General features: G+C 45.1%; 4 protein-coding genes across 4 annotated transcripts; all 4 read left to right on the plus strand.

Moving 5' to 3' along the window:
* Positions 1–523: 523 nt before the first annotated feature.
* AOL_s00140g84 (uncharacterized protein) lies at positions 524–4,274 on the plus strand (the record flags this gene model as incomplete). Its single annotated transcript, XM_011127325.1, has 6 exons — positions 524–3,103; positions 3,159–3,369; positions 3,437–3,862; positions 3,918–4,025; positions 4,098–4,156; positions 4,227–4,274. 6 exons carry the CDS (start codon positions 524–526, stop codon positions 4,272–4,274), a joined length of 3,432 nt encoding a protein of 1,143 aa, XP_011125627.1.
* Positions 4,275–5,480: 1,206 nt separating this feature from the next.
* AOL_s00140g85 (uncharacterized protein) lies at positions 5,481–6,884 on the plus strand (the record flags this gene model as incomplete). The annotated part of the gene is made up of 2 exons (XM_011127326.1): positions 5,481–5,594; positions 5,673–6,884. 2 exons carry the CDS (start codon positions 5,481–5,483, stop codon positions 6,882–6,884), a joined length of 1,326 nt encoding a protein of 441 aa, XP_011125628.1.
* Positions 6,885–7,455: 571 nt separating this feature from the next.
* Positions 7,456–8,644, plus strand: AOL_s00140g86 (uncharacterized protein; the record flags this gene model as incomplete). The annotated part of the gene is made up of 3 exons (XM_011127327.1): positions 7,456–7,502; positions 7,584–8,481; positions 8,561–8,644. The coding sequence occupies 3 exons, from the start codon at positions 7,456–7,458 to the stop codon at positions 8,642–8,644; spliced, it is 1,029 nt and encodes a 342-aa protein (XP_011125629.1).
* Positions 8,645–10,383: 1,739 nt separating this feature from the next.
* AOL_s00140g87 (uncharacterized protein) lies at positions 10,384–12,180 on the plus strand (the record flags this gene model as incomplete). Its single annotated transcript, XM_011127328.1, has 1 exon — positions 10,384–12,180. One exon carries the CDS (start codon positions 10,384–10,386, stop codon positions 12,178–12,180), a length of 1,797 nt encoding a protein of 598 aa, XP_011125630.1.
* Positions 12,181–12,470: the final 290 nt, after the last annotated feature.

Below are 12,470 nucleotides of genomic sequence, written 5' to 3' on the forward strand. Positions count from 1 at the left end.
ATATCATAGCTATAGCGTGCAGGGTAGCTGCTGCACGCTTACGTAGTATGGTACAACGTTTCACACTATTAATTTTCCGTTCTGCGATTGGCTGAAAGAAGAGAACTCAAAGCTGCCACAACAAAACTCGGGTGTGTTTTTTTGTCTTCCAATTTTCGACCATATGCATCTCCTCTTTTCGAGTTCCTTCCAGGCCCCCCTCGGTTAACATTGTAATTAGATCATAGAATTGAGTAAGATTATGTGCCAGCTTAGTCCTAACTTTATGTTCCGAATTTTATTTCTATCTTCCAATCTTTTTGTCGTCAGATGTTCACATTGCATTGCATTCAAAACTACCATTAATCGATCTGCAGCAGGTATTCACATCTTCTGGTCTCGTTCCCCGACCCAGACCCGGACGACGCAAAGGAAGGCTCCTCTAATTAAGCCTCAAAACAATTCGAACAACATTCGAGCTTAGTATTGGCCTCTGAATAGCATACTATTTTGTGGATATAGATGTAGCAGGAACTTCTATACTATGTCTACAGGCACCATCCATGATCTTGTGGGGAGAGGAGCTCTCACCGAGGAGGATCTTTTAGAGGGCGACCGGTTGAAAGCTATTAACGAAGTTGACCCTGAAGGCTCACTGACACCGCTTGGTGCTGCTGTATTAAATGGCGATATTTCCGCCACCAGATTGCTGCTCAAGCATGGCGCAGATGTCAACAAGCCTTCTGGATCCCCTTCCGGAACCCGAACACCCCTTTGGATCGCAGTTTCAAAAATGAAAAAGCCGGAAAACATCGGCCCAATCGTCAAGATCCTTCTTGAAGCAGAGGCAGATCCAAATTTGTCATCCTCGGATGATAAAAACACGTCGCCGTTATTAAATGCCGTGAAAGAGAATAACATCGAGTTGATCATGATGTTGATGAGCTACGGAGCGTCGCCAACAGCAGTGGATAAGTCTGGAATGTCAGCGGAGAAGTTTGCAGCAAAAAAGAAACGTCATAAGATTCTAACGGCCCTATCCCCTAACTCATGGCATACTGAACGACTCAAGGCTGCTGGGATGGTCGTCGGCCTTGTAACATTCGTCGTTGCGTGGGCTAACACCACACCGTCCCAACGTAGAAAGATCGAGGCAGGCGCCGCGCTCCTACTTATGGGTGGTGTTATAGCTATGAATTTTGGTGGCCAGGGTACAGCTGAGCCTACCACCCAGTCTACTGCTGGCAAAACCAACCGCAAAGCGAACACCGGTAACCCTGCCAAATCGGCTGCTAATAAAAAAAAGAAGCCCGCCAGTGGTAGTTCGAAACCTCAAAATGATGCTACTACAAGAACCAAGCCCGCACAGCCTCATGGTGCCGCAAATTCTGATATTGGCAGTACCAGCCGCAAAACGAACGTTAGCAATCCCGCCAAATCCGCTGCTCAGAAGAAAAATCTGTCTACCGATGGTAGTTCAAAACCTCCAGTCAGTGCCACTGCCATAAACGAACCTGTACAGCCTAATGGCAACGCCCAGCCTAATGGTATTACTCGGCCTGGTATTGAAAACGCCACCGAACCGGAAATTGGTAGTCCTGCTCACTCTGCTGGTAGTGGTACAAATCTGCCTGCCAGCGGTGGTTTGAGGCCTCCGACCAGTCCTACTATCATAAAGGAGCCCGCACAGTCTAATGGTACCGCACAGTCTAATGGTACCGCACAGTTTGATGGTACCGCACAGTCCGATGGTATCGCGCAGCCTAATGGTACAGCACATCCTAAGGATACAGCACATCCTAAGGGTACAGCACAGTCTAATGCTATCACCCAGTCTGATACTGATAGTACTTCTGAAGCTGCTGTGATTGCCAGCCCCACTCAACCCACGATCGATATTAATAAGAACTCGCCTGCCGACGGTAGTTCAAAACATCCAGTCGGTACCACTGCTACAGACAAACCTGCACAGTCTAATGGCATCAATCGGCCTAGTACTAGTCATGAAAATGCCATTCAAACGGACATTCATAATCCTACCCAACTCACTGCTGATAATACAAACCGATCGGCCGTTGATGGTTTAAAAGCTCCAATCGATGATACTACCAAAGCTGCTGCCACAAATACCACAGAATCTGCCATAAAGAACGACCCCCGGGCTATACCTACTGAAAATAACCACTCCTCTATTGATGATACGAATGAGCCTGCCGATGGCAGTTCAAAGCTTCCGATCAATGATACTACCCAAATTACTGCTAAAGATACCGTGGAGCCCGCCGTGGAGAATGGTGTCCAGACTATACCTACTGAAAATACCCACTCCCCTATTGATGATCCGAATAAGTCTGCCGATGGTAGTTCAAATACTTCAAGCGACGATACTACCAAAACTGCTACCGGAGAAACTACAGAGCCCGCCATAAAGAATGGTGTCCAGACTATACCTAATGAAAATACCCACTCCCCTATTGATGATCCGAATAAGTCTGCCGATGGTAGTTCAAATACTCCAAGCGACGATACCACCAAAACTGCTACCGGAGAAACTACAGAGCCCGCCATAAAGAATGGTCTCCAGACTATAGCTGGTGAAACCACTGAATCCTCTATTGATCATACGAACCAGTCTGTCGATGAGGGTTCAAACCCTTTAGTTGATGATGCCACCCGAGTTGCCGCCGAAAACACCGCAGAGTCTGCCCTGGAGTCAAATGGTGCCCAGCCTAAAGCAGCTCAAACTACCCAGGCTACCGACGGGACCACTATCAGTGATACCCAACCTCCTAACAATAATGCCGCCCAACTCGACAATGACAACGGCAATAATAATGGCAATGGTGATGACGGTAACGATAATGATGGAGATAATGATGGAGACAACGATGGAGATAACGATGGCGATAACGATGGCGATAACGATGGCGATAACGATGGCGATAACGATGGCGATAATGACAGCAATAATGACGGTGGCAGTGGCAGTGATGATGGTGATGGTGACGAGGGTGATAGTGATGGTGGTGATGGTACTTACAGCCCCGTGTCTGGGGCCCTCATCAACCGATTCGGCACAACTGGTGATTTCGGCGATATTGAAAAGATGTCTCCGGAACTCAGGGTATATTCACCTTCAGTACGGCATTGGAGACCATATTCTAACTAAGTTTAATCAGGAATTAATGCTCAAAGAGAATGTTGCGGAGTTCAAGAAAGGTGTCAACGAATACATAACAAAGTCAGGTCTAAACAGATTTTTCCCACCTGATGATCCTTTCTTACAAGACGTTATAAGAAAGGCACTTGAACTTGAGAAAGATCCACAGAACGTACTCGACGTCAAGGAATTAACAAAGTTAACTCTTTATAAGACGGTTTTATACTTGGGTAGGTGACAGACTATTCTTTCATGCCTATTTGAATATCAATATATGTGCTAATTTCAAAAAAAAAGACGACAGCGGTTCAATGCAGAAGGGTACACGCGTTCAAGACCTAAGAAAGCTAGTTGAACGAATAGCTAGCATAACTACTAAATTACTTCCGGACGGAGAAGGCATAGAGCTGCGCTTTATCAACGCTCCTACTAACGACAGCTATAGCAAACCTAGCCTGGGATTGGTTGACAAAATCATTTCAGAATTGCGAATGTGGGGGTGGACACCAATTGGAACAAGCCTCAAAGGTAAAATTCTGATGCCGCTTGTTTATAAACCACTTGTCACCCAAGAGTTTAAGCGGCCGATGCTCGTGACTATTATTACCGACGGGTTTCCTGAGGGTCCCCACGGTCGACAAAACCGGGAAAAACGCGACACGTTTAAAAATGCTATCCTCGAGTGTGGTAAGAGGCTTGTGGATTATGGCTATGACTCGACTGGTAATACCCCATCTGTATTTAAGGATTTCTAGCTTCTTTCTAACGTTTCTGCTAGCTGTTTTGTTCCAAATAAGTCAAATTGGGGCAGAGGAAGAGGCGGCACGATTTATAGAAAGTCTTAGGCTTGATAGAGAATTGGACGACGTACTATACTGTACTACAGGTACGGATTGCTACTCTAGAAGTTAAGATCACGTCAGTATCAAAGCTAAGGAAATGGTTATGTTGTCTATAGACCAATTAGATGCAAAATACCAAGAGTTGCACGATAACCACAACGGACTGGAGCAATGGGTAAGTAATCTAAATTCTTATACTTACTGCCATGACGACAACCGGACTGATTGCTAATTACTGCGTCCAGCTCTTGTCAACGTTGTTGGGTCCTATTTATAATGCAGTACCAGGTTAATTAAAGCTGTCCAAATTATGGCCATATTGTTGGGTTGAATGATGATATAATGCAGGTTAGTTTGGTCTTCTTGAGTCGGCTAGACTAGCTTCGTTCAGTTTTTGGGGAATTGGGAATCGAATAGTCTGGGGAAGCTGCTTGTCTATGAGCCTTGGGACCAGACGCCCTCGCACCTACCAAAACCAATCTATAAAAAAGCGAGTATTGAAAGGCTTTATTAAAGGTCAAAAATATTTGTTGCAAAGACATTTTATAGTTTTTAAAACAACATGTAATTTTCGCAACTAGGCCGGCGGAGCACCGTATACAATGCAGTTTCACGTCGACTATATATATAGGGAGAGAATGCATTCGAATGAATAGACCGAATAAGATCGGCGGGAAAGATAAGAATCGTATGAATAATTTCACAGCACAGCGTGTTCACGATGATTCTCAATAAAAGTTAGAGAATTCGAATGATAGTAGAGATAGGACACAAGTTACAAGTTCTTTAATGCCGAGACTGGAGAAGGTCTTTGTACCACATAGTTGGTTACGAGACCGAGTATCTCGGTCTGTTGACGATCCTTTGCCCGTCTAGCGTTGATACTGCGCTGGCGACGATCTTCGAAGGTGTATTGCGAACCAAAATGCAATAAAACCAGCAGATGCCAAACGTGTGGCACCTTTTTTTTGGTGGCTGACCCGGCGTCTGGCTTCGAGACTAAGCTAGTAGCTATGCGCACATATATATATATATATGGTGAATTCGTGAACAGATCTAGCTAAGCTGGTGGGTAAGCCTACCTCTCAGCTTGTTTTGAACCTGGCTACCTAGTTAGGTACTTAGGTAAGCACTTATCGATTATCAGAGACAAGCCGAGTTACTTATTGGCCTAACTACTTAGCTTAAGGCCAGCCTATGAGTAGTCTTGGCTAGCGAGACGTGTTGTGTTGCTAGTGTTGTAAAACGGGGGTACCACGAATTCAGCTGACGAAAAGTTGCCCCTAGTTACTGTGGCAGTCAGTCTGGTGGTCGCTCCAAGTATTCGCACCGCCCTGGCTGGCTCACTCTCCCTTTCTTCATTTCCAACATCCATCTCCAGCCGCCATCACCCACCGTCAAAACCTCCCCGGTGTCCCCTCTTCCTCCTACCATACATCTCCACCTCGCCCGTCCTCTTTGGTAATTCCAGGGAGTAAAGCTCCCGAGAACTCAGGGACATGACCAACCCTCAGGGGTTCTGCATGGCCTTGTGTGGTCACCGCAGAGGCAAGGTCATCTTTGGAGCTGTGCTCCTCTCCTTTCTTGCCATCTTCTTCTTCTCTCATTCTTCAGTACGCCCCCACTATACCTTTCGCTTTGATCTATTTAAATACAATTGGTAGCTAATTACAGTGGTGATAATTTGGTAGAGCAGCGTATATTTAAAGGACTTGGCACGGCCATGGCTACACCCATCCGTCTCCTCCCACGAATTAACTCTCTTCAACCAAGAAGACTACGACCGTCGGATCCACCTGCTAATCCCCGTAACGTCTCCTAATGCTAAGTTCTGCAAGACATTTTTCTCCTCGGTCGTCAATGGATACCCGCCTCCGTTCCTTATAAACTACAACCAAACCTACTGGCAGGAAGCCATCGCTCGTGCTCAAAAGATCAAGGGGTTCCACGACTACTTAAACACCCGTACTCGCGACGATGATATTATTATTATGATCGATGGATTCGATGTTTGGTTTCAGCTACCTCTACAAGTTTTGTTATCAAGGTTTTTGAAAATGGGTGTTCCTGTGGTATTTGGAGCGGATAAGAAGTGCTGGCCGAATGATTTTAAATCTGTCGCGTGTACTGCAATTCCGCAATCCCCTCTCCCAGGCGATGTATTCGGAGACGATACAGACCGTCAGACAATCCTTCGCTCTCGTCGCGAGAAATACGATAATTTTAGACCTCGATGGGTTAACTCCGGTACTATCATCGGATACGCTTCTCATGTCAGATCGATCTATGATGAAGCGTGGAAGAAAGTAGAACAGGCTGGACAGGAAGTAGATTCTGACCAGATGATTTTGGCAGAGGTTTACGGCGAAAGGGTGGTGAAAGGTGATAACTCGATGAGTGTGGATTTTTACTCCACGCTTTTCCAGACGATGACATACTCCCATAACGATATCGCCTTCGTTAGAAACCCATCCGAAGAATGGACGTCGACTACATTCTCCAAAACCATTTCGACCGAAAAACTCCCTCTAGAAGATTTAGGTCTCTCCAGCAAATCGCCCAATCCGAACAGGAGTCCCTGGAAATGGAGGAATCTCGCATGGAATAAAGTGTCAAACCGAATCCCGACGTTATTACATTTCAATGGACCCAAGAATTTCATCGACCTCTGGTGGCCTAGGATGTGGTATTATGAAGATGGGGCCAAGTGGACAGAGAAGATTAAGCAGGAGCCGCAGAGGGCCGGAGCATGGACTAATGGCAAGGAAGCCAATAAACTAGGATGGTTTACTTATGAGACTTTATGCGGAAGGGAAAGGCTGTTTGGCGAACCAGAACCAGCAGCACCAGTTAATCCTAATCCTAATGGCGGGGAGAAGAAGGGTAATAAACCTGCTGCGTAGAGGTGGAAGATTTGATGAACGCGATGCATCTTTTGGTGTTTATTCCTTTTTTTTGGCTACTATCCTATTCTCTCGACTATTATTAGTACTATTATTATATTAGTTTTGGGTATTTACGCGAACCGCCAGCCTTGTCTCTGTTTCTTTAGAATTTTAGTAGTATCGATTATCCCTTTTCTCTTGTTTTATTCAAGGCGGCCAGCAGATATTGTGGGTACGTAAGAAGAAGAGGAAGACGGGGAAGAGTCAGCGAACGTTATGAATTTTCTTTTTTGTTTTTTTCAAAACATGTATATTAAAGTACTAAATGTGATTTCCAAATGACCATATCTTTATATCGATAATTTTATCTGATTCATGATGCCCATGAAATATTCCTTTTTCTCGCGCGTCCTTTGGATATGCATGTTGATGTGTGTACGCCATGCGGATATCTGTCCGCTTCCGACAATGGGTGGCTGAATCACGCCAAGCTTAAGCCTTAATCACCACCTCACGCGCAGAGCCTCACTATCTACTCTTCCTTCCTTCCCTCCCTTCATCAACTACTTCGTATCGAATATCATTCACAATGCTAACCTCGCAATCATTTCGAGAACGTCAGCTTCTCACTGAATTGTACTCCTCCCCTCATACTCTAAGTAATCTACCTAAAACGTATTCTTATGTACAAAAGCTAACGTGTATCATCCTCTCCAGCGCCACCCTCCGTACAGCTCCAATCCCAGGCGTCTACCTAACCCCCCACCCTACCACCCCCACAACCTGGTACGGCGTAATCTTCCTACACTCCTCCAAAAACCTCTACTCCAACCTCCCAATCCGATTCACCATCACTTTTCCCACAAAGTACCCCGAAGTCCCGCCATTCGTCGTCTTGCACGCCACATCATCCGGTAGTGATGATTTGGACAGGAATTGGAATGGTAACGGAGGAGTTGTTATTCATCCCTTGGTTAGCAGAGGGGGGATTATCAATAACAGGGGCTTTGGGGGGGTGGGTGGGTATGCGGCTGCCCATACTGGGGCTGTGAATTTGAGAGATTGTTTTGGAGGGTGGTTTGAACCTAGAGGGACGGTTACAGTTAGTGGGAAGAAAGGGTTTGGGAGTATTGGGAGAAAAGGTGGGGTTAAGCTTGTTAGTACTGTTGTTACTAGCCCCATTTCTCCGAATTTTTCGTTTGGAGGAGGAAGTGGGAGTGGTGGTGGGGGAAGTGGGAGTGCAGGGAATGGGGAGAAAGAAAGAAGGAGCGTGTATTTTCCGAAGGGCACGTCGCCGATTGAAGTGATATTTTGGGTTAGGAGTATATTTACGGATAAGTATTTGGAGGGCTTGGAAAGACGGTTTGAGGAGGAGAAGAAGGGGGTGCCGAATACGCCGATTAGCCCGGAGGTTAGGACTCCTGTTGGTAGTGGTAGCGGAAGTGGACTGGGGAACGAAGCGGCGGTGATTGTTGATGATGAGGCGTGGAATTTGTGGAAGAATGATAGGGAGGAACTTAGGAGACGGGTGGATGAGGTTAGGAGGACTGGATTAGAGGAAGGAGGGGTTTATCAGGAGTGGGAGGGGAGTGTAGGGGCTGGAGGGGATGTGCCGGTTAGTATCCTTTTCCTCCTTCTCCTTTTATGTTCGTTTAGTTTATGGTTGAGATGCTAATTGGGTATTAATATTGTAGATTCGATTTTTGGACCTGGAGAGGGCAGCGTTGGATACTATTAAGGAGAACCTAGGGAGGAGGTTTGAAGGGGTGGAGGGGTGATAGATTTATGATACTATCTTTATGACCCCGAAGAAGGAGATCGGGATATATATATGACTGAATGATCATGAGGGATATTGGCGTTTTTCTGATCTTATTGATATCCTGGAGTTTCAATTGATCAATTTTATAGATTTTAGGAGAATTCATGACGGAGGTGGATTGGCTTATATATATACAGAGTGTGTTATCTTTGGTTCGATTTGGTCCCGTTCCTAGACACCACGTCGTTAGATATCTTACCTGGTATACTATATCAGTAAGTAAATATCTAAACGCGTTAACGATGTCGTTTTATCAGATACGATGTACGCTAGCTGCTAGATATCCAAGTAGGCCCATGGTGTCTGATTATTGGCAGTTGACAGGCAATTAATTGGTCAGGATACCCTCAAAGGATCTCTTAAAAGGAGTTAGGGCCCGCGGGCTTATACTGAAAGAATATCGCCGCGATGAATCTCTTGATATAAATCTACGCATTCCTGAAGCGTATTAAGAGTTAATCACATCGATTGTACTCCGCGGATAACGGTATTGATGAGACCAAGGTATATAGGTAAGTAAGATAGAACGAAGTCTTTCAATTGACATCTGTGCCTGTAAGTAAACTATATATCTCAGTTGCTAAAATTCAGGATCAAGGGCTATCGAATGAACTACGCTCGAGCTGCGGATTCTAGTGAAATCAATATACCTATGTAAAAATGGGGTAACCTTCTTCACATCTACTGCAGCTTAAAGGGCCCTCTGAGCTGATCTGCCGTAGATAGTTTGAGCACTGCAATAGATTACTACTAGAAAAAAAGGCCTGTCCGTACACGTATACGGAGTAAATAATAACGCTATAATAGAGGAATTATATTACTGGTTTTTATAACGTAGTATTCGCGTCTGGAGCCTAGGCAGCCATTTAAAGTTTTTTAGATTCATTGAATTCTAGAAATCTAAGGTTAAATGGACGTGGCTTCGAGGTGGACTGATCGATACCCGAACCGAATCTCTTTGAGGTTAGTAACATTATTCTTTTTTTCTTCTAACGTTCTTAAAAACTCTTTGATCTTCGGAACTTCGTCTAAACGAAAGCGAACGTGTATTCTGATTAGCCAGTAGCGCTGCGCGGTTGAATATCAACATTAACCCTGCAATTATCACCCAGCTGAGTTAATGAACTGTTCGATGCCTAATCTTCTAACCGACGTAGCATCCACCAGTTCAAACCCCGGAATTTTATAGGTAAATATAGCTACACACTTATCACACCATGCCCTCTCGCATGGATGTTTCCGAAAAAAACAACTGAAAAAAAGCCGCCGACGTAGCACAAGCATTGAGTGGGCTTGTGTGCTGGTGTATGAGGTCGCAGAATGCTTCCTAATGGGGTATAGTCTTATAGGGCTGTGAAAGGGGTGGGGTGGATACCACAAAAACAACGCAAGTTCTGTTAATACTACTGGGTGGCTGGTTGCAATTAGGTGATGTGGATACTATAGCTGGTAGTATACTAAGGAAGTGGAATAGGCGATATGCGTGATGCCGTCGATTTTGGATTCAAAACATTATAATTCTAACTCTTCAGTGAGAGTAAAGTGGAAGTTAAATACACCAGCTATCCTCTACTCTAATCCCTCTTTCCTATCATCATTCACCTCGATAAGAATGCATCACCCCCTCTAAAGTAATAACCTATTCTAATATTTTCATCCTCTCGTTCAAATATACCATCGTTAATAATTAATATAATGCGTCTTTCCACCTCTCTCGCCGCAACAGCGGTGTTAGGGGCCCTCTCCACCTCCGCCGCCCCAGCCGGCTGCTCAGCAGACAACGTCCTCCGTCACCTCCGCGCCCCTCAGAGGATTTCCTCTGCTTTGTCTTGGTGTAGCACCTATACTGCCACACCGGCGACTGCTTCCCAAGCGTATCCGACTTGGTTGAATGCCGAATACACGACTTTAACATCTCGACTTTCTAGTGCTTGTAGTTGTATCAATACCGCTGCTGCGACTACCACTAGCGCTCCGTCTATCACTTTTGGGAGTTATATACCACCTCAACCGACGTCCACTGAGGACATTAGAACAGCTAGGGCGAATCCTTTGCCTACCGTTGTCGGTGGACCTATTCCTTTACAAACTGCTGCTGTGGAGGATAGTATCCCCCCCGTGCCCACGAAGAATGTTTTCTTTGGTGGATTGGCAGAGGATAATTCTACTGCTTTTTTGGCGCAGGTGATTTACAAGGCACTTGATGGATCTCCGATTGTTAATTTGGATGATTTGTTGAATGGATTGGATGGATTTCCTGTTTGTGAAGAGGAGGGAATAAAGATTAAGTTTGTGAAGAAAGAGTATAGGGATTTGGCGGTTCAAACTTGGATGGGGAAGACGATTACGCTTGTCACCGCTGGGGGGAATTATTGTGGTGTTGAAGGGGAACATAACTTTTGGAAGATTGGGGGGTTGGATCTATCTGGGGATTATGAAGTTTTGATGGTTGGGACTAAGGTTGAATTGAGGGATGCTATTGAAGCCCTCGATGCGGAGTTTGGGACTTTTGATATTAATGATACTGATGAGGAAAATAGCACTTTTAGGAGGAAGCTTAAGGCCCGTGGGTTTGATGGGCTGATTAATATTGTTAAGGGATATGCCAATGATATCAAGGATGCCGTTGATTCTGCTGGACGGCCGACGAAGAGGTTTACGACTCCCCGATATAATTACAATCTCATTGGGTCCAATCTCTTCCAGATCAATGAGAACGGAAGGGGTGCTTCCATTAGTTGTAACTATTGTGGTGTTACCGGTGGAGTTCAACTGTTCGGATCTGTTTCTGCTGATATTAAGAACTGGCAGACGGTTGGATTGGTGGTTGGATTCGATTTGGTGGATCCTACTTTTAACTTGAATATGGGAGTTGGATGGAGCTTCGAATGGCAGGGAAGTCAAGAGACGGCTTTGTTCTCGGTTGTTCCTTGGGCGGTTGAGATTCCGAAGATTTTGACCATTGAGCCTGCGGCGAAGATTATTGCGGCGGTGGATTTGGATATTAAATCTGCTTTCCAAATCCGGGATATTGGATTTTCCGGGAAGTGGAAGACGTTCTCGGTTGGGTATAATTTACTTACCAAGTTGCCGATTCTTACTGGGGATGTTGTCCCCGAGATATCGTTTTTGGAACCAAGGTTTGTGAATGGGGTTAGTCCTTGGGGGGTACAGGATGCTAAAGCTACGATTTGGGTTGGTCCAAGAGTTGGAATGAATGTGGATGTATTGAATGGATTGGCGAGTGGGAGCGCGGATGTTACAGTGCAGTTTCCAGCTGTTAATATTGAAGCCAGGTTGGATGGGCTGAATAAATGTCCTGGAGCTAGTGGATTGGATATGTGCGTGGGACTTCATGCTGATGCGCTGATGAGGGGTACTGCGAGTGCCAGCGCAGGATTGGTGGGGGTTGGAGATGCTGGGGTTGAGCATGAGATCTTTAGGTATGATATCGGGACATTTTTGGAGAAGAACTTTTGGATCGATATCTAGATGTATCATGATGTTATGTAGAATATTTTGTCTTTGAGGCTTCTTAGGATATTATATGTTAACACGATGGAGGGGGTCTAGTTCTCGCTCACTATTATATATCTTGTACCTCATATTTATTTCCTGGCCAGTTTGGTCATTCTTTCACCTAACACGCATTAGTATCGTAGACAGAAAGTTCTTTCATATTTGAGAAGTCTGCCTCGAGGCTGCTTCAAAGCCTTTTAGCTTCTTAGATTTCATTTACTCAAGACAGTTGAATATCTATACAGTGTAAATTCAGACCTTTT

Source organism: Orbilia oligospora, assembly GCF_000225545.1.
Source record: "Orbilia oligospora ATCC 24927 unplaced genomic scaffold scaffold00140, whole genome shotgun sequence".
In the NCBI taxonomy this organism is placed as follows: domain Eukaryota; kingdom Fungi; phylum Ascomycota; class Orbiliomycetes; order Orbiliales; family Orbiliaceae; genus Orbilia; species Orbilia oligospora.